The following is a 22,507-nucleotide window of genomic DNA, read 5'->3' as shown; positions in this document are numbered from 1 at the left end:
CAACAGCTTGCTCATGTTTGCTAGACACATGGATCCAGATTAGAAAAGCGTAAAGAAGCCTCAGAGCATGTGTGGGAGGAGAGAGCATTTGGGAACCAGAAAAAGAAAGAGGAGAAATGCTTGTTCTCACCTCCTTCTGGCACTCACCCCAGAGGTGAGCCTGCAGTGAACAGGCATGAGCTGGGCTCCGAGGAGGCCAAAGGAAAGGTTCCATCCTCCAAAGAGAAGAGCCATGCCCTGAAGGGGCATGTTTTGTTGAGGCTGTGCCTTCCAAAGGGCAGGTTCTACTTTTACCATGATTCACCCCATGGGCCACAAAGGGAATGGGCTCACTCACCAAAGGCCCCAGTGACATACCTAAGGTTGGGCCAGTGGGATAGCTGCCTCAGATGCAAACCAGAATGGGGAAAAGCACACCTCCTGACCTGGAATCTTCACTGCCAATTATCAAGTGAAAAGGGGGAGCTGAAGTACTAGGGGCCAAAGCATTGGTTGTTGTTGTTTGTCCTTCATTCTAGAAGAGGACCATGGCATCTGAAAGGAGATGTCATGACCTGCAAGTGAATTGGATTTAAGTGAGGGAGGACTGTGCAAAGTCACCAGCCTCACTCTCTCTTCCAGAGTCCAGTTGCAAAATATACATCTGGACAACTGGAGAGGGACTAGGGGCCAAAGGAGATTAGTGCTGGAAGGAGGGGATAATAGAAGGGAAGATTAGGCAAAAATGTAGATGTCAAGGGTAGGAGGCATGGGGTTTGTGGCCCCTAGAATTTGCAATGGGTATGGTAATCTACACCATCAATTTTTAACTTGAGGCTCATCCAGAAATGGATTTCAAAGGGTCTGTGAACTTGAATGGGGAAAAGTTACATCTTCATTTTCACTAACATCTAACTGAAATTAGGATTTCTGTCTATTATGAATGTAGGCAACAAACCACAGTAATATTAGGCTTCACCAGCCTGCCAAAGGGGTCCAGGAAACTGGAGAGGCAAGTCAAGTGGCACAGTGGACACAGCGTTGCACTTGGGGTCAGGAAGACCTGAGTTCAAATGCAGCCTCAGATGTGTACTAACTGTGTGACCCTGCACAAGTCACTTAACCTGTTTGCCTCAGTTTCCTTAACTGTAAAATGAGGAAGATGACAGCACCCAGGGTTGTTGTGAGGATCAAAGGAGATAACATTTGTAAAGCACTTAGCACAGTACCTTGCATATAGTAGGCACAATATAAATGAGAACTATTATTGTTACTATTATTATTACAAAAGGTTAAAAATTGTTCCAGATACTACCTTTCCTCTTGTCTCAATAATAGAAAGAATATTAAACTTGGAGCCACAGGGGTTTGAATACTGGTTTTGCTACTTATGACCTGGCATGAGTCACTGAAGTTCTCTGGGCCTCAGTTTCCCCATCTATAAAGTTGGGGGCAAGGAAGATAATCCTATATAACATTTAAGATCCCTCCTAAAGCTACATCTATGACATGGTCCCCCCCCCCTTTTTTCATAAAATTCAGAGAATGAAAAAGCATTTATTAATCGCTTTCTTTGTGCCAAGTCCAAGCCCCAGAGGGATAATCTCTGCCTTCAGGAAGCTCCCAGATGTACCAGAGGAGACATATTTAAGGAAGCAGCGGCCAAGGACAGAGGCAGATCCTGACAGGGCACAGCCATAGTGAGTTGAGCCTTCAGGGGGGAAACTGACAAGCCCTTTACAATAACAATGGCAGTACTGGTTTGATGATGACTTCCAGAACTAGAATCAGGGATAAGGGTGGCCAGAGGATCAGAGGGAAGGCAGAGAGGCCTTTGCCTGTCCTCACTCTCCCTACAACATGCCTGGCATTTATTCTGCCCAGGGAAGAGCAAAAATCTGAAGAATGGCTCTACCATGACCTTTGGCCAATCATGTTGACCCGCTGTGCCACTTCTGTCCAATGAGGAAGTTAGACCAGGTGACTTCCAGTGTCCTTTCCAGCTCTAACATTTTATTTTATCACCTACCATAATTCTTCCTTGCTCCCGTCCATCTTCTAATTTATGCCTTGGAAACCCTCATGCCCATAAAAGAGTTAATTAGCAAACCAACTAATATTGATTGAGCATCTGTTATGTGCTAAAGCACAGAGGGAGATTAAAAATATATGTCATTAGGGGCAGCTAGGTGGCACAGTGGATAGAGTCAGGAGGACCTGAGTTCATATCTGGCCTCAGACACTCGACACTTACTAGCTGTGTGACCCTGGACAAGTCACTTAACCCCAATTGCCTCACCAAAAACAAAAACAAAAATATGTCACTGTCCCTACCCAAAAGGAGGTTACAGTCTAAGTCTAATAATAATAATAATAATAACACTAGAATTTATATAGCACTTTAAAATTTGCAATGCACTTTACAAATATGATTTCATTTTATCTTGGGAGGTAAGGGTTATTATTATCCCCATTTTATAGATAAGGAAACTAAGGCAGGCAGAGGCTCCGTGACTTGCCCAGGGACACAAAGCTAGTGAACATATGAAGCCATATTTGAACTCAAATCTTCCTGACTTCAGGAAGGCCCAGGGCTCTAGCCACTGCATGCCTAACAGACATGGAATAGCAGTTAAAAATACAACAGAATATGCAATGAAAGTCTAAATTTTGAATTCCATGTGTAAGCTGTGAGAGATGAGAGAAGAGGGAGAACAGTATGCCCTTTGGAGTAGTTAGAGAGGCTTCATGGAGGAAGCAGAGCGTGACTCGGGTACAAAAAGATAGGACTGTGTGTTTTCCACAAAAGCCCAGGGTACAGAAAAGGCACAGTCAATATTTGTTAAATGAACGATCAGATAAGCATAAGGGAGTAAGAAAGGAATACCTGGGAATAAAACAACCAGGGCAAAGGCATGGAAGCGGAAATGAGTTTCATCTGCATGAAGGATAGTGACTAGGCCAATTTGGTAATTAAATGATAAGACTGGGGGCAGCTAGATGGCTCAGTGGATAAAGCACTGGCCTTGGATTCAGGAGGACCTGAGTTCAAATCCAGCCTCAGACACTTGACACTTAACTAGCTGTGTGACCCTGGGCAAGTCACTTAACCCTCATTGCCCTGCAAAAACAAACAAACAAAAAAAAAATGGTAAGACTGGTAGAACTAGGATCAAGGATGGGGAAGGTAAGGGAGGGTGCTGTCCATCAAGCCAATGAGCATTTATTATTAAGGGCTTTGCTAGAGATCCAAAGGAAAAGCAAAAAGAGTTCCTGCCCTCAAGAAGCTTACATTCTAATGGGACGAACAATATGAAAAACAAACAGCCAACAACAACAAAAAACACCTGTACATACAAGATGTATACAGAGTAAATGGGAGGTAATCTAAGAAGGAAGATACAAGCACAGGGCTATTTGGAGGCTCAAATAAGAGAATATATGTAAAGCACTTTACAAACCAAAATGTTAGATGTTGTTGTCATGATCATTAGCAATGTATAGGGAGGTAATAGGAAAGCACTGGAATCAGAGCCAGGAACCCTGGGTTGGCAGCAGGATTCCAGGGCAATTTCTTTAATTGTAAAATAAAGACACTATTTCTTTCACAGTTTACCAAGAGGCAAGGTAGAGTGTTGGATAATGGAATCTAAAAGATCTGGGTTTGGATCCTACTCCAGGCACTTATTAGCTTTGTGACTTTGGTTAAGTCAGCTAACTTCTCAGACTGAGCTTCTTCATCTGACAAATGGGGATATTAACAGCACCTTTAACCACCAGGGTTGTAATGAAAAACCAAAAGAGGCACCATTTGTAAAGCCCTTCACAAGCCTCAAAAATGAAAGCTATCCTGCCTCTGATACCTAGTAACTCTATGACCACGGACAGTTAACCTCACCAGTCTGCATATCAGTTGCCTCATCTGTAAAATGGGGCTGTTGTGAAAACCAGATAAGATCCATGAAGTGCTTTGTAAACTGCAAAGCTCTGTCTAAATGTCAATTATGATTACCTCCCAGAGTTAGTATTGATCAAATGAGGTAATGTGTGTGAAAGCCCATTGTAAGCCATGAAGCATTACACAAATACAAGCTATTATCATTAGCTGTAGTTTATATTTACATAGTGGATTGCGGTTTACAGCAGGCTTTCACTTCCATTCTCTCATCTGATTGTCATTGAGAGGCACCCTGGAGTAGTGAATGGAGTTTGGATTTTGAAGTCAGGAAGAGTTCCCAGAGGACATAGCCTAGGTGTAGGATGTAGCCAAGCCCCTCATTTTAGTGCACCCAGACACAATCTGAGGCTGTTAAGTTCCAAAGGAACCAGGCATTTGTTGGGTAACTGGGAGGAGAAGGAGTTTGCAGTTGGGAGGACAGTCGGGAGCTTTGATTCCATTATTTTTTTGTTTTTGTTTTTTGTTTTGTTTTTATTTTTGCGGGGCAATGAGGGTTAAGTGACTTGCCCAGGGTCACACAGCTAAGTAAGTGTCAAGTGTCTGAGGCTGGATTTGAACTCAGATCCTTCAGAAACCAGGGCCGGTGCTCTATCCACTGCGCCACCTAGCTGCCCCGCTTTGATTCCATTATTAACGGGAACTCTTGCCACAGAAACTCCCTATACTGATGCAGAGACCTTGCCCGTTTTAGGATTTTGCCTGGGTCATTGGGAGGAGTTAGGACTATCGTGTCATTTCAGTCATGTCCAACTCTTCATGATCCCATTTGGGCTTTTCTTGGCAGAGATACTGGAGTGGTTTGCCATTTCCTTCTCCAGCTCGTTTTACTGATGAGGAAAGTGAGGCAAACAGGGCTAAGTGACTTGCCCAGGGTTATACAGCTAGTAAATGTCTGAGGTGAAATTGGAACTCAGGACTTCCTGACTCCTGGCCTGACACTTTATCCATTGCACCTCCCACCACCCAGCTGCCCCTAGAACCATTATAGGCAAGACATAAACTTAAGTCTTCTTGACTCCACTGTCAACTCCACTATAAGCTAAATTACTCCCATTAGGCTACATTACTTCTCTACAATAGCCTAAGTCCCTGCAGGAAAATAAATCTCATTCTCTTCTGTTTGAACCCATCCTCAATTCTCACATATACACAGAGTAATAATTCATCCTGGACATCACACAACACAGGGATGACTCTGCTGGGCATCATGACAATGTACACCTCCAGCTCTATGGAAGTATTCCATCTCTGACTATTGCCAAGTATTTCACCCAATTCAATATGAAAAAAGGAAAATTGTATATATTGATGACTTTGTGGGAATTTTCTCCCCTGGTGACTTCAAGGTAGCTAACAACCTCACGCTCCTACATCACACGTTCATATCTTTCCTGTCTACGAAGCAAATGGTTTCTAATAGATGCAGATCTCTCATCTGTCCTTCTCTGCACTGGTTATCCAGTGCTCCCAATTCTTTTTAGCACACAGGTGTTCTTTGATATTGTTCCTTCCCTCAACACCCACCATCCTGGCTGTATCTAGTTTAAAGATCCCTTTCTCCATTCTCTGGCACTGTTCACCTTCTCAGTCTTCATGCTGAGCTAATAAACCTCAAGAAGAAATTTAGGCAGAGACCTCTCCTCTCCCCTTTACTTCTCCCATCTTCAGTACTACCTGGGTTTTCCCCCTCTTCATTGCTCTGGTTTTCTCTCTAGCCACCAGCAAATGAGAACCCCCTTTGCATTTCTCTCCCACATGAGCATGCTTCTGATGCCCTTCTGCACCAGCCTCTTTCTTTCTTGGAAAGTTTCTGTTTCTGTGTATCCCCAGCACTTAACCCAGTGCCTGGCACATGGACACTTAATAAATGTTTATTGACTCACTCACTCACTCAAGAATCCACATCAATGCAATGACAGAGCATTATTCCAGAGAAGCAATGACGAAGCTTGCTAGAGAGGTGATGAACTCAAGATGTAAGAAGAGACAAACATACTCAGACACAGACTACATGGGAATTTGTTTTGCTTGACTTTGTATTTATTACAAAGGATTTGTTTTTCTTTTATAACAGGAGGTCAAAAGGGGGATAGTTCTAGGGTAGCAATAAAGGAAGGAAGGAAGGAAAGAAAGAAAGAAGGAACGAAGGAAGGAAGGAAGGAAGGAAGGAAGGAAGGAAGGAAGGAAGGAAGGAAGGAAGGAAGGAAGGAAGGAAGGAAGGAAAGAAGGAAAGAAGGAAAGAAGGAAAGGAGGGAGGAAGGAAGGAAGGAAGGAAGGAAGGAAGGAAGGAAGGAAGGAAGGAAGGAAGGAAGGAAGGAAGGAAGGAAGGAAGGAAGGAAAAAGAAAGAAAAAAGAAAGAAAGAAAAGAAAAAGTCATTGAGGAATCTTTTTTTGTTTTAATTAAGAGAAAAGAACAGAAGGAAGGCCTGAAAGAAAGCCAGTAGGGGGTGGCTAGGTGGCGCAGTGGATAAAGCACCAGCCCTGGATTCAGGAGTACCTGAGTTCAAATCCGGCCTCAGACACTTGACACTTACTAGCTGTGTGACCCTGGGCAAGTCACTTAACCCCCATTGCCCTGCAAAAAAAAAACAAAAAAAACAACAACAACAAAAAAAAAAAAACAAGAAAGCCAGTAAAGCAGGAGAACTTTGAAAACTACAAGTTGATTTTATTATATGCTTAAAATAAAAGCCAGTTGTATACTGTAACGATTGGAATGACGCCACCTGCTGGAGACTTACTGTAGAAGAGTTCCGCCCATGAAGCGAAGGTCTTTGAGGGCAAGACCAGGAGTCTTTTCTTTGACGTCAGGAAGTGACGCAGGCTAGTGGGAGGAGGAAGGAAGAGATTGGCGCTCAGTCTCGCTCTTTTTCCTGAGGACACTGGTGGAGAGTGGAGCTAGAAATGTGCTCTCCCTTTAATAGATAGAAATCTAGGCCTTTCTCTATCTCTTTACCAAATTCTTATTCTCCTTATTAATGCTTAAAAGTCTAACTCTTGCTAAAGCTTATAATTTATTGGCGACCACTCAGTAGATATTTTAGACAGTTTAGCTAGAATTTTAGCCCTTAACAATACAATAGAGTCATGTTTCATATACAATCCTTTTTCTGTTCTATTATGTATAAAAAAGCAAATGCTCATTCTATTTTGTGTTTAAGTTCCAAATAAAAATAATTTAATTTTTTAAAAAGAAAGTTCCTGCCCCCCTCCAATCTTTGCAAATTCATTTCTTCTCAAAGTCCTTCTACCCAAGCACCTCCTCTTTCTCTGTTTCTTTAGTGAGCAGAGAAGTACATTTAGATGCATTAGGAGCTGGTTCTCAATTATTATTAATACTAAGAGCTCTTTATGGCTACAAAGTACTTCCACATCCATCATCTCGTTTGCTCCTTTCAACAACTGTGAGGCAGAAGGTGCGAATATTAATAATGGTGCATGTTTATGAAAAAGGGCACGTCCATCCAAACGCATCTCCCACGATGCCTAAATCCGAGGAGCAGTCACTCACTGGGCAAGGTTTTCCAGGACTATATTTCCCATGAGATCAAATTCCTACCATACAGAATAATTGCAACAGAAGACACAGATTCTGATTGGTGGAGTTTTCTCGACTGGGGGGAGAGGGGAGAGGGGCCCTGTGGAGTAAGTCTGCGATGGTATCATCCATGAGCCCAAGTATTCCGGGTATGTTTCTGAGGCCCACATTGCAAGGGCAAAGAACAACCAAGCTGTCCTGAGGTGGCAGGAGCCATCTAAAGAGAGCTGAGCACTTCATACTACATGGGCTAGAGGGGCCAACCTACATCTGGATGTGCCAGAGGCTTTGCTCTTCCAGACCCATACCAGATTGTCTACCAGGTTTTTTTGTTCCCAGAGAAAAAGAAAATTACCTTTCCCCAAGTTCAGAGCCAGGAGTCTTGTTTGCTGTTTTCTCCGGCTCCCCTGAGATGGAATTGTGGATGTTTGCCATCATTTGGAGAATAAGGACCAATAATATTTCCAGTGTCTTACATTTCCTTTTCTATTCTAATGAAATGTTTTAACTGAGTCTATACTGTTTTTTTGCCTAGGAGTCTATTACCCAAGCTTAAACCAGGGTAGCTTGGACAGAGTGGGTTTTTCGTTTGATAGGGAGATGGGGACATGAGTCATGTGAGGTCCACTTACCCACAATATCCTTCATAAATAGACCCAAGTCTGTGTAATGTTGATGGAGTCCATGGTGCTATACTGGTTGGTACCGGGTGACTTTTATCTAATACTTTAAAATCGCTGGGGGGTGGCTAGGTGGCGCAGTGGATAAAGCGCTGGCCCTGGATTCAGGAGTTCCTAAGTTCTAAATCTGGCCTCAGACACTTGACACTACTAGCTGTGTGACCCTGGGCAAGTCACTTAACCCCCATTGCCCCGCAAAAAAAAACAAAACAAAACAAAACCAAAAATATTGGCAGAACATTTTCTTCACAACAACCCTCTGAAGTAAGTACTATGAATTTTCACTGCCCTCATCTTACCGATGGGCAAACTGGGATAAGTGACTTGCCTGTGATCACAAATCTAGTAAGTATCTAAGGTGGGATCTGAACCCATGCCCCAACTCCAAGCCCATTGTGTTTTTCGTGATATCACACTTAACAGCTGAAAAACTGAGGTGGCTTGCCCTAGGCTGACCAGGTTGCAAACCAGTATTTTAACCCAGGTTAACCCATCCCCAGAGCTCTTGGACACATTCCCCAACTGATAGATGCAACGGTATGGACCACTCCTATCCAGCTATCGTCTGGGACGTCTAGGATGGGCATCATGCCATCTGTTTCACCTCTGGACACCCTCCCTCCCCACATTCTATTTTCTTGCTACTGGCAATCCACTGTCCTAAGGCTCCACTCACAGTCCTTGTCATTGCCTACACCAAAACTCTCTTCTCTGGGTGTCACTCAGACTCCATGGGACTACATGTCTACTATATCCCAAAATTAAATTGTAAGCTCCTTAAAGTCAGAGACTGTCTCACTTTTGTCTCTGTGTTCCCAGAACCTGGTACGGTGCCTGGCATATTGTTGGAGATTAATAAATGCCTCCTGATTGATCAATTCAAAACTAGATAATCTACCATTTCTATTTGACTTGGAAATATATTTTATGATGGAAGTTTAGAGAGATCAGAGGGCTTAGGAGGGCCAGGGAGGGGGGAGTGAGAAGATTTACCTCCTTAATTATGCTGATAAAATGAAATTGTAATTCCCGAACATACAATCACTGATGGAAAGAAAAGGTTTCCGGGATATATGAGGAAGAGTAGAACAAGGTCAGCATGGGATGAAGTCGGCCCTGCTAATGTACAGGCCAATGAAAGTTTATTGCATTGGCCTTTCCCTTTGTTCTTCTGCCCCATGGAAAGCACACCTCTCTCAGCTCTCTTGTCCTCTCCCATTTTCTCTTCTTTCTCCTTCACTCTCCATCTTCCTGCGGTGAGAGAGAGAGCTCTCCTTTCTCTCGGCACGTTGGGCCAACCAGAGAAGAAGCAACCTTCTTCTCCCAGAGAAATTTCCAAGAGGGGATGCTCATCTCCACACACCACTGCGACCTCCCTCTCTGCATTTGGGAAGGGTCAGAGGGTCTCTATGGACCATACTCTTTGACCACAGGGACCTACACTGACCACGGTCCTCTGTACGTGTGTGTATTCCTCACCCCACCCACTCCTACGCGCGTGCTTGGAGAGACAGTTGTTAAATATATACTAGAACGCCTCTGCCCAAAGGGATACCTATACTTTTCATACTTCTCTGGTTCCAGGCAACTTTCTTTCATTGTTGGGAATCTGATTCCCAGGTCAAACTAAAATCTGCTTAAGGTAAGTAAATGCAAGCTCAGTTAAGGCTTGCTTTGAAATGTCAATGGATGTTATTCCAGTGTGTGAGAGACCTAGGACAGCCTTAAGAAAGACCATAAACATTTATCAGCCTACAAAATCCATTTACTGGGCAGCCCCCCCCCACCGCCCCAAGCAATAAAAACAACATTCTTGCTTTTTAAAAGCTTTGTGGCACATGAGTAAGTGGCCTAGCGCCCAAATGGCTCACAAATTGTAGGTGGTAGCCAGAGGACAACTGGGCATGAACCAGGAGTGACCTGCTGCAGTACAGTAAGGAGGGGGAGGCCCAAACTCTAACCCACGGCCTGGAACCATGGTAACGGGCCAGTTTGTGGTGCAGGGGGTATGCAATCTGACCCAAGTTAGACCCATCCCACAGAGAAGCTTGAATAATGAAACTTCAAAATTTCGGCTGCACCAAGAGGAAGAGAGCCCCCAGGAATAAGGAGATGAGAGTCCCACTCTGGTCGTGGGGACCAATGACCTCTGTTTTAGGAAGGATATTAATAAAACTAGAAAGGGGTCCAGTGAGGGACTCCAGGATGGTCATGTTCATGTAGTAGGATCAGCTGTAGGAACTGAAGATATTTAGCACGGAGAAGGGAAGACTCAGTGGGGACATGGGTAACTGTCTTCAATATCTGAAGGACTTGTTTGCACGAAAGAGGGGTCAGCTTTTTCTGCTTGGTCCCAGAGGGCAGAACTAGAATCTCGGAATGCAGGTGGCAAATATTCAGACTGACTTGATGGAAGGAAAACTTCCCCCAAAACTAGAGCTACTCCAAAGGGAAATGGGCTGCCTCCACCTATTAAGGTTGGGGCTTCCTTTCCTCCTGATATCACCAAGCAAAGGTTGGATGGCCACTCACTAAGAACTGTAAGTTCTCTGTGGACCAGTTGGGACTCTGAGGTTTCTTCTAACTTTGGATTCTGAGGAGGGTGGGAGTTCAGTGGAGGAAATGAAGCTCATAACCTTGAGCTCCAGATGGGTGAGGTGATGCCAAGGTCCCTAGTTGGAGAAGCAATACAACTGAGTGACTAGCATGCTGGATTGGAGATTGGATCCTGGACTGTAGTTAGAGGTGGAAGGTGAGGCAAAACCCATCTCTGCCCTCAGGAATCTTACATTCTAATGGGGGGGGGGGGGGACAAAATTGTAAACAAACAGATACAGAGTAGATGCTAGGAGACACCCCCCTTCCCAACATGCGGTGAGAATCAAAGAGAGATAACAAAGGCGAAAGTGGTTTGGAAAGAAGGCTACATCATAAAACCCGGAGATGATGTGGTAGGGTTTTGGTCCAGGCATAAGATTTCACTAGTTTGAGGAACTCCTGGTGTGGAGACTTCCTTCATCAGTGTAATTAATAATCTTGAAAAGTTGCCTGGGGAACAGAAACATTAAGTGACTTGCCTGGGGTCACACAGAAGGGAGACCTGAACCCAGATCTTCCTGACTACAGCCAGTCTTCTAGCTATCATAACTCATACTTGAGAGCCTAGATTTGTTGCCTACATCCTTTCCAAATTAAACTCATCATAAGAATAACCTGGGACTTTCAAATGAGACAGCATATGTACAGAGTTTTTCAAACCTTAAAACACTATATAAATAGTAGCTGCTGCTGCTGCTACTACTACTACTACTACCACCACCACCACCACCACCACCACCACTACGACTACGACTACGACTACTACGACTACTACTACTACTACTACTACTACTACTACTACTACTACTACTACTACTACTACTACTACTGCTACTACTACTACTACTACTACTACTACTACTACTACTACTACTACTACTACTACTACTACTACTACTGTTGCTGCTGCTGCTACTCTCATTGAGATGGCATTCTTATCTATGATGACAGTAACCCAGGAGGACAAAAGGGCATTACCCTATGGCCTCTAGCAGTAACTATACTTTCCTTCCTTCCTTCTCCAGTTCTGAGGTGGGGGTGGGAGGGTTAGGAAAGCAACTGTGATGCTACCCTTGGCATCAGGATGATTTATCTGACATATTCCTTGAGAATCAAAAATTCATAGCCTAACCTCTTCAGAGTCAAGCTTGGTTAGAATAGGTAGAAATTTGAGAATAAATAAATCACATTTCTTTCCTCCCTCCCTCCTTTCCTTCTTCCCTCCTTCATTCTATCCTTTCTTCCTTCTTCCTTCCTACTTTCCTTCCTTCATTCCATCCTTCCTTCATTTCCCTCATTCTTCCTTCATTTCATCCCTCCTTCCTTCTTTTTTTCTTCCTTCATTCCATCTCTTCTTCCTACTTCCATTCCTTCATTTTCTTTCCTACTTCCCTCCCTTACTTTTTTTCAGTCTGCTCATCTCTAAAATGAGGTTGGTAATACTTGTCCTACCTGCCTTTGAGAACCAAGTGTGCAATAGATGCAGGCTATTATTTTCATTTGTTACAAACAGGAAGCAGTGTAATGAAACAGAAAGCCCAAAAGCCTAGAAATCAAATCTGGGTTTTGGTCTCAGCCCTACTACAAACTAGCTGTGTGCCCTTGGGCAAGTAACTTCTCTTCTGTGGGCATCAGTTTCCTTATCTATACCATGAGGGGAGTTGGACAGCACGATTTTGAAGAACCCTTCTCACTCTAAAATTCAAAGTCATTTTTCAGGAGCTGCAAAGTGGAGGATACAGCGACAAATGCTCTCTGTCCTCAGGGGCCTCAAGTCAGAGACAAGACACACCACATGAGCAGCTAACCTAACCAATGCAAAGAAAGTCTCAAGACCCTGCATATATGATCATTATAAAAGGAATACTACAGCAGAGAAAGGCTGGGAGTTCAGTGGAGGGAGTGGCCACCTGTGGGTTGGTCACCAGCAAATCAGACATCTCTCCACGCATTCTCCACCCTCAAGATTTAAAAGACAGTTGGCATCCAAAGGCCCATGCTGGACTCTTGACTGAGCAGCCCTCATCCTCTGGGCCCCGACTCTGAATTAGCATCATGCGGTGGGCCTTCTCTAGCTGTACATGCCTGGAACGGACTTCTATTAGACATTCACAGGATGTCACGGAGCCCAATTTGCCCCATCTGCCATGATGCTGCTCCCGTTCCATCTGGCGACCAAAACTAATGAACCCACAAGGAGCTGGCTGAGCTCATTAATGGCTGCAGGATGGGCTGGGGACTCCCTCCTGTCCTCCCCTCTCTTCCCCTCCACTCTACTACTTTTCTCTCTTTTCCCTACCTTCTTCCCCTCTTCATCTTCTTCTCCCTCCCCATTTAAAAAGATACTTCCATTGCTGGGTGAAGAATAAAGCTTTATTTGTAATAAGTGGGAAAACAGCCAAGCCCCTTTCCCTATCCCCACCTCCTCTCCCCATTTTTACCAGGCCCCTGGCCATAGAGAAGACCTGGAGGATAATCCCATCTAAGATCAGAAAGGCCCAGGAGAGCAACAGCTACAAGGGAAAACTAAACTAGAAGAAGGGAGGGGGAGGATGCATGACTGGAGGTGGGAGAGTTTTCAACGATACTTCTCCGAATCAATCTTTAAAATGAATTCAAATGCTTTTAAAATGAACTAAAGCTTCCTTGGCTAGAGTCAGAACTGTAACTAGAAAATTTCTGTGTCCATGGCAAACAGCAAAAGATAAATCCAACTTAGGAGGACAAGAAGAGACCAGGGACACCACCCCTTGGGAAGGAGGGATCAAAGACCACAGGACACAGATGTTCATGGATATCAGAAAGAAACATGAAAAAAAAAAGGAGCAGAGCAGAGCTAGGCCAAAGAGAACCTCACCTAAGCCAAAGGCACAGGGGGTGAGGAGGAATGAGGGGAGGCACCACCTGGTAGGGTCATATTTCAATTATGCTAATAATGATGCTAAATGTAATGGTTTCTGTGCTACTAAAGGAAATTTCTTGGGGGGGAGGGGGTGACAGGGCAATGAGGGTTAAGTGACTTGCCCAGGGTCACACAGCTAGTGTCAAGTGTCTGAGGACAGATTTGAACTCAGGTCCTCCTGAATCCAGGGCCGGTGCTTTATCTACTGCACCACCTAGCTGCCCCCTAAAGGAAATTTCAATGCTATCAGCACCCTACACACTCTGAAGCAAAGCCCTAGCCACTCCACCTGAGTTATAGGGGGTAGGGCAAGGAATTGCAAAGGAATTTCCCTGGGAGCTCAGGTACACCTGCTGCATCCAAAGCAGCTTCTTTAATTGTCATTCACTCACTGAATATCATTAGCTCCAGGGTCCTTTTAACATTTCTATCTCAAGTCTAAGTGGGGTGGGGAACTTTTAAAAACTCAATGGTTAGGATTGGCTGGGGGCAGGGGGAAGGAGGGAATTCTAAGTAGCAGATATTATTATTATTATTATTATTATTATTATTATTATTATTATTATTATTATTATATAGCATATAATACCATCATGAGAGTCCACATGTTATAGTGGACAGACTGCTAAACTTCCAATCAGGAAGACCTGGGTTCAAGTCCTGCCTCTTATTCTTACTAATTCTGTGACCCTGGGTGAGTCACGAAATCTCTCATGGCTCCCAGGTCACTCTCAAAGACTATAGATTAGAGGGGGGAAAATAAAGAAAGAAAGAAATACATAAATACATGGAATTTTTAAAAAGACTATAGATTACAAAGTCTCTGTCCATCTGTGTCCTCATGGGAAGTTCCTCACTGGGGATTCCCTTTAGTTCCATTCATAATAATAACAACAACAGTAATAATAATACAGAATATGTTATATAGGAAGCTAAAGCCATCAAGTTCTCTGAGAAAGATCTTTATATATATTTATATATATGCTAAATCATCAAGTTTATATATATATGTAAAGATCTTTTCTCAAGAATCCTGACCTCCCTCCGCCCCCTCCGAGAAATTCCACACTTAGAACCCCTGACCCAGACAAAGATGGGGAAGGGATTGATGCCTAAATCCAGGCTGGTCTTCTTCCTCCTGACCCCACAACTCTACAATAAACTCTTCAGCAACCAAGTGTTAGTAAGATATCTGGTCCTCTAGAGCTCCAGCATCACAGCCTCACAGAAGTTGAGAGCATACATCTAGCCCAGGGTCCACGGATGTCCCTCCCCTACCCAAGGGATCTCTGGATCGATTTCAAGGGTATCCGTGAACTTGGATGGAGAAAATAAAATCTCACCTTAATTTTCAGTAATCTCTAAATTAAATTTGTCATTTCCTTCAATTATGAATTTTTTTAAAAGACAACATTATTCTGAGGAGTCCCTAGGCTTCACCACACTGCCAGGGGTCCAGAACACAAAAGGGGCTTACAAACCCCCGGACTAGTCCAACCAATATATAAAGAGGACCCCACTATAACAGACTGGGCAAGCAGTTGTCTAGTCTCTGCTTGAAAATATCCAAGGTGGGAAAAATCACACCCTCTGACTGAGGCCCGTTCTACTTCTGGCCATCTCTGATCATGAACCTGATGTGAAGCCTGAATTGGCCTCTTTGCATCTCCCATCCACTGCCCTCTGAGCCCAAACAGAACAAGTAAAGTCCTTCTTTCCACCTGAGACCTCCTTTCAAATGTTTGAAGAGAGTTATCATGTGCCCCTAAGTCTACTTCTCCAGGCTAAGCATATCCAGGTCCCTCTGAAGTTGATTTTTTGAACCTAGGTATACATCTTTACATTTATCCCTACAAAAGTTCATCATAATAGATTTAACTCCTTGTATTTTTTTTAAAGTGAGGCAATTGGGGTTAGGTGACTTACCCAGGGTCACACAGCTAGCAAGTGTTAAGTGTCTGAGGGCGGGATTTGAACTCAGGTACTCCTGACTCTAGGGCCAGTGCTCTATCCACTGCGCCAACTAGCTCGCCACCCATAATTGATTTAACACTCAACACTCTAGCTAGTTAAGATCTCTTTGGAACCTGACTCTTCCAATGAGTCAGCTATTCTCTCCCAACTTTATGTCCTCGGCAAAGGTGATGATTATGCTTTGTATCCAAAAGATAAAAAATATATTAAATAACATAGGGCCAGCACAAATTTCCAGAATACTCGTTCCATACATCTTGCTATGTTGAAAACGAACAAGTTCTCTTTGAGTACAGGCATCCAGCCCATTCTAAATCCATTAAATTGTATGTATCACCTACTTTCCATCTCTCCATCTTCTTCACAAGAATGGGATCAAATATTTTATCCAAAGCTTTGCTAAAATGTAGATAAACAATAACCAACCACAGCACTCCCCTTCTCCAATCAAGCAGCTTATGAACCATGCCAGAAATGGAAATAAAGTTAGTCTGGCATGACCTATTCTTGATGAAGCCAAACTGGCTCTTTATAACTACCACTTCCCTTTCTAGCCATCCACCAGCCAACTCTTTAATGATCTGTTCCAGAGTCTTCTGAGGAATTGAAATGAAGTTTATTGACTAATTGGTTTGCATGCTCTGTTCTCTTCCCCTTTTTGAACATGCAGACATTTGCTCTTCTCCAATCTTGTGGAACCCCTCCTGTTCCCCATGACCTTCCAAATATCACTGACAGATGTCAATAATGATATCTGGGTGTTCTTTCAGTAGATGAAGAAGGACACTGCTCATCTGGACCTGGTGATATGAAGTCCTCAAGGGAAGGTAGATTTTCTCTTAGAGTCTCCTTACTTATCTTTGGAGGCAACTAGATGACACTGAGCCTGGACTCAGAAAGACCTAAGTTCAAATATGGTCTCAAACACTTACTAACTGTGTGACCCTGGGCAATTCACTTAACCTTTGTCTGCCTCAGTTTCTTCATCTGTAAAATGAGGATAATAACTATACCTACCTCCTAGAGTTGTTGAGAGCATACGGCGAGATAATATTTGAGGGGCAGGTAGGTGGCACTGTGGATAGAGCACCGGCCCTGGATTCAGGAGGACCTGAGTTCAAATCCATCCTCAGACATTTGATACTTAGGAGCTGTGTGACCCTGGGCAAGTCACTTAACCCCAATTGCCTCACAAAAAGAGAGAGAATATCTGAAAAGCACTTAGCCCAGAGGCTAGCACATAGTGGGTACTTAATAATTTTTCCTTCCTTAGGTATTAACTCCCTATTAATAATAATAATAATAATAATAACAGCAATAATAATGGCTAACATTTCCATAGCACTTTAGGGTTTGCAAAACACTTTACATGTATTATCTCATCATATCCTCACAGTAACCCTGGGAGATAGATGTGATTATTATCTCCATTTTACAGATGAGGAAACTGAGACCCAGAAGCAAGATTAAATGACTAGCCCAGAGTCCAAGTCTAGCATCCTATGCACTATGCTTTCTAGCTACAACTCTCCTGTGCACTGGCTGCTTGTGAGGTAAAAAATGCTTAATTTTTGCCTTTTTGTCTCTTATCACCTGGCACAGTGTCTGTCCCATAGTCAATACCTTAGAAATACTTGTTTTGGGGGCAGCTAGGTGGTGCAGTGGATGGAGTACCAGCGCTGGAGTCAGGAGGACCTGAGTTCAAAATCCGACCTCAGACACTTAACACTTACTAGCTGTGTGAGCCTGGGCAAGTCACTTAACCCCAATTGCCTCGAAAGAAAGAAAGGAAGAAAGAAAGAAAGAAAGAAAGAAAGAAAGAAAGAAAGAAAGAAAGAAAGAAAGAAAGAAAGAAAGAAAGAAAGAAAGAAAGAAAGAAAGAAAGAAAGAAAGAAAGAAAGAAAGAAAGAAAGAAAGACTCGTTTAATTGACTTGAAATGCTAGGCACTGTGGGATATATAAAAGGAATATAAACTGAGGTCGCTGCCTTCACAGAGTTGATGATTCACTCAGAGAGACAAATGCAGCATAAATGAAACCATCGGAAGTCCAGGTGTGAATCGGGGCTAAAAGAACCTAAGAACCACAGGCAAGCACAGGAAAAGGACGGCCACTCCCTGAGTGCGAGGTAGGAGCAGCCGAAGGCAGCCTAAGACCAGACCAAAAGGATGACACACAGACGATGCAATGGCCTGAATTCTGATGGGGGAAGGAAGGGGTGAGGAAGGAGGGAAGTCACTCTGACCCTGTGGTTGAATGCCGGTCAGTGGAGAGAGGACAAGGGAAGGAGAGGACACTCTAGGCAAGGTGACTGGAGGAGAGAGAAGGAATTACAAGGGGGAGAGTAATTACAGTGAGGAACTCCAAGGATAAATACAGCGAGAATGTGGTTAGCAGCCTCCTGCCTACACACCCAGGGGTGGGGAGGGGGCAGAAGCCAAAAGGCTTTGCTTCTACAGTTCTCAAAAGCCGCCAAGATTGGTGCCCAAACCAGATGGAGCTAAGTGGCGGGAGAAGCAACGGAGGCTCTGCACCCAGGCAAGGGACTGAAGGGAGATCGTGCATGGAAAAGGGAGGAGACAGGTCCTCTTAAAAGAGGTGGAATCCATCAACAAGCATTCATTAGGAACCTACTGTGTGCCAGACACTGTGCTAAGCACTGGGAATATGATGTGAAGAATGATACAATCCCTATTGGCAAAAAGATTACATTCAAATCTGAGTCTCATTTTAGAGCTTTTTAAGAACCAACTCTTCATTATATAGTTCTAATAATATTTAACAATAATAATACCTAGAATTTCTAAAGTGCTTTAAGCTTAGCAAAGCACTTTGCCAGTATTATTTTATTTTATTCTCAAAACAACCTTAGGAAGTAGGTACTATTATTATTCCTATTTTAAAGATGGGAAAACAGAGGCACAGAGAGGTTAAATGACTTGCCCAGGCTCACACAGTTAAGTGTCTGAGCAAGATTCAGGCTCATGTCTTCCTGACTCCAGGTCTGTACCCCTTAGCTACCTCTGTTTCCATCAGTCCTATCCATTACACTTACTAGTCATTCAACTCTTAGCGAGTCAGTTACCTCTGATTATTGAAGTAGGATAATAGGATTATAGATTTAGACCTGAGGGCATCTTAAAATTCTTCTGGTCCAACCTCTTCATTTAACAAAAAAGGAAACTGAGGCATAGAGGGGTTGAATAATTGCCCAAAGTCACAAGACTAGTAAATGTCTGAGGCTGGACCAAACCCAAATCTTACTGGTTCCAAGTTCAGTGTCCTATCTGCCATACTAGGCTATTTTTTGTCGCTTTAAATTTTATTTTACTTAGTCCAATTTAGTAGACAATTAATGTTTTCCACCAACTCAGGGCGCAGAAACTTTCACTGGCTTCACAATTTTTTGTTTAGGTGCTGCCTTTGTAGGAGCCTTAGCAGCAGATGCAGCTGTTTTCTTAGTTGCTTGCTTAGCCTTTTTTGCTTCCTTGGCAGCCCTGATGGCTTGTTCTTGTTGGGCCTTTAGAACTTCAGGTTTCTGGTTCCTCTTGGCCATTATATCAGCAAGAGAAGCCCCAGTGATTTATCTTAACTTCCTAGAGTTGCTTTGCAGAAAATACTTTAACTGTGACCCAGAGATTCTAATACTAGGCTTATGTCCCAGAAGCCATAAGAAAAAAAAAAAAAACCTCTTTCACACACCAAAATATTCATAGCATCATTTTTTGGTAATAGTAAAGAATTGGAAATAAAGTCAATGCCCATTGTTTGAAGAATGGCTAGACAAATTGTGGTATGTAAATTTAATGGAATATTACTGTGCTGTAAGAAATGATGTGTGAGTGATGAATCCAGAGAAGCAGGGAGAGATTTCTATCAACTGAGGTAGAATGAAATATGCAGAGCCAAGAAAACAAGATACACATGACTACAACGATGTAAATGGAATGAAAAACCACACACACACACACACACACACACACACACACAAGTGAATGTTGCAAAATTGTATAGAAGCAGCACGACTGGAAAAATATATGAGAAGATACCCCTAAATCTACCATTTAAAAAGGTGGAGGTCCACAGATGTTTCACATTATCTATATTTCTCGACTTATCACCATGTATTGATCAGTTATGTTGATTTTTTCCCTTTCTTTTGTCTTTAAAAATACTATTTGTTATATGAAATGGCTCTCTGGAGAACAGAAGGATATTAGAGAAAATTATAGTGATGTTAAAAAACAAAGATATCAAATAAAAACTTATTTTAAAAAATTTAAGTACTATGTAAATGTGAGCTACTAGCAATAGTGACATTAATGATAGTGTCTAGTCCCAACCCATTTACTTTAAAGAATAGGAAAACTGAGGCCATGACAGGTGAAGCTCCTATGACATAAGTGAGCTCTTAATTCTACCCGCTGGGGCCTGCAGAAAGGCAGAGTGACTGGGTGCCTTCTTGACCACGAGGTCAGAGGCATCAATCAGCTTACTTGAACTGATGCTCTCGAGAGCCACGGAATCTTGGAGGAGAAACGCTCGGCCAGTTTCTCCAGGCTTCGGGAATATTCTGAGCTCAATCTCTGCCTTCCTTCGGAAGAACTCCTGGAGGTTCCTGCAGCAGCTGCAGCCTCGACTCGGACTGCTGCTCAGGCATTTAAACTGCTCAGCCAACTGAGTCCGGATCTCTGCAAGCAAAGCAAGAAAGAGGGGTGTTAGGCTAGAATTAGCAGGCAATAGGCACCGTTCTTTACACATGAATGTATAGATGTCTTTTCTGCCCTCCTAAGCACTTGTTTTAAGTGTCAATGCTTCTAATATTTCAAGGCAGCTATCATCTCTACCCAAAAAAAAGGCTTCCCTTATCCAGGATGAGTACTCCCAGTTCCTTCCACTATTTTTCATAGGATATGTTTTCCAGACCCTTTGCCACTCTGGTTGCTCCCTCTGGATACATTGTTCAAGTCCCTCTTCAAATACTCAAAGCATCTACCCCTAAGACCAGATATTGTGTCTTATATTTCCATCTATGCCCAGTGTTTTGCACAAAACTGAGCCCATATAAGACCCTCCACAAATACTGGTTGAATCAATGCTATAACAAGAGTTTCAGTAATCAGGAGCTTAGCCACAGGGTATCAAATTTAGAGAGCACTGACAGAATTTGCCACAAAAGCCCACAAACAAAGCTCATTATCTGGCGGGCAAAAATAAAGCTTCTCTTCCTTTTTCCCATTCCTCAGCTTTTTGCCACTGTCCTAAGTCTCTCTCCCTACCACATGGTGATGCTCCAATCCCTATTCCCAAGGGGGGACCGTTTTTTTATTCTTATTGCTCCTGGCATGATTTGTGGTGCTTTGCCCTGAGCCTAAATTTCCTACTTAAAGTTCCATTTGGAAATAAACTGGACACTTTGAATTTCTGAGTATCAAAGAATAATCAGGCAAAAGTCTTGCCCACATATAAGTTTCAAAAGACCTCTCACACTGATGAACTAATTGAAAAAAAGTTATTATAATAATAATAACAATTTATATTGTTAATTAATTCTACTACAATCACCACCGCCACTACTACTACTAGCAGTAGTCATATTAAGGATGGTGCTCTGCTATGGGACAAACCACAAGAATCTTATAGTACAGCTATGGCTCTCAAACCTCCGGGGGTTTGGAAGCAAATATGAAATAAATATGAAAGGGACAAGGCTTTGTGAACACTAGATAAGCTTTTAAATTGCTTTGCCTAAATGTTATTATTCACTCAAGGCCTTGCGTCTTGACTGTAACATATACAACCTGACCTATCACAAAATAAATACCAACATGACCAGAAAGCAGAGTTTTCTGCCACTAAAAATATGGATGCTTATAAAAAGTCCCTTGAAAAAACATTCCTCATTCTGCATCTTCCTGCAGGTTGTTCCCTAAACTGTTACCTGCCTATCGTGGCCCTTGGCCCAGCTCTGGGCAAAGGACATCTCCTTGTGCCTGCCTTTATGGAAGGAACATGTTACTAAAGCAAAGGTGGCCTAGAATAGCTAATGGCTCTTAGTGAAGAAAATCTCACCTGAACAAGGATTTAGAATTAATTCCATGGGCTAAGGATACCTGTGGGCAGAGTGTCACAAATGGCTGGAGAATCTTAGGACGTTCAGGCTTCCAGAAACTGGGAGGGATCAACTAACCCCACCCTATCATGGGTTACTGAGAAAAACTAGAGAGGCAACATAGTTGACTCCAGAGAGAGTTACCTGGTAGTCAAGTGGATTCAAGTCTTGTCTCATGCACACCAACTAAGTCTAAATCATTTGACCACTTATGAGTATTCTCATGTCTCTAATTTTATAAATACAGAGAAGGTGTTAACCTGCAATTGGTAGATGGAGTTTCTACACCAGGGCCTTCCTCACAGAGATGAAATGAGAGACAGGGAGACTAGGATGATTTGAAAATATTCAATCCCAGACCTTCGTGGTTGATCAATCTTTGTAGCTACTCAATCATTCCTATCCCTTAGTGCTTCTGGAAGGGAGCAAGGTCATGATACTAGAGGTGATGCACCACAAAGCTCTCTCTATAAAGATAACTAAGTAGTTGATATACAAATACTATAGATTCGTGGTTATGCTCTTAAAAAGAAAGAAGGGGAAAGAGACTGTACTTTAGGTTAGCATGCAAATATAATCGGGGGTAACTATGTTATTCCTTCTTTGACATTCAGAATATTGTATAGCAGGAAGAACATGAGATTAGGAGACTATACACTTCTCCAAAACTCAGGGGGAAAAGAGCCTGAAGTGAGAATAATTAGAACTGAAGGCTCTCTAAAGATTCTCTGATGTCATCTCCTAATCTGGCCAGAGCTTACTTCAG

At 42.9% G+C, this 22,507-nt stretch overlaps 1 protein-coding gene across 1 annotated transcript in view; it reads right to left on the bottom strand.

The window, feature by feature from the left end:
• Window positions 1-22,507, bottom strand: part of SRGAP3 (SLIT-ROBO Rho GTPase activating protein 3) — a 301,360-nt gene that overhangs the window by 149,713 nt on the left and 129,140 nt on the right. The window contains 3 exon segments of the mRNA XM_043982005.1: window positions 20,126-20,151; window positions 20,153-20,203; window positions 20,205-20,320. Of these exon segments, the coding sequence (XP_043837940.1) occupies window positions 20,126-20,151; window positions 20,153-20,203; window positions 20,205-20,320 (193 nt within the window).

The sequence above is a fragment of the Dromiciops gliroides genome, chromosome 1 (genome assembly GCF_019393635.1).
Source record: "Dromiciops gliroides isolate mDroGli1 chromosome 1, mDroGli1.pri, whole genome shotgun sequence".
Lineage (NCBI taxonomy): Eukaryota > Metazoa > Chordata > Mammalia > Microbiotheria > Microbiotheriidae > Dromiciops > Dromiciops gliroides.
The sequence above is the reverse complement of the archived record's forward strand: the minus strand, read 5'-3'. Positions and strand labels throughout refer to the sequence as shown.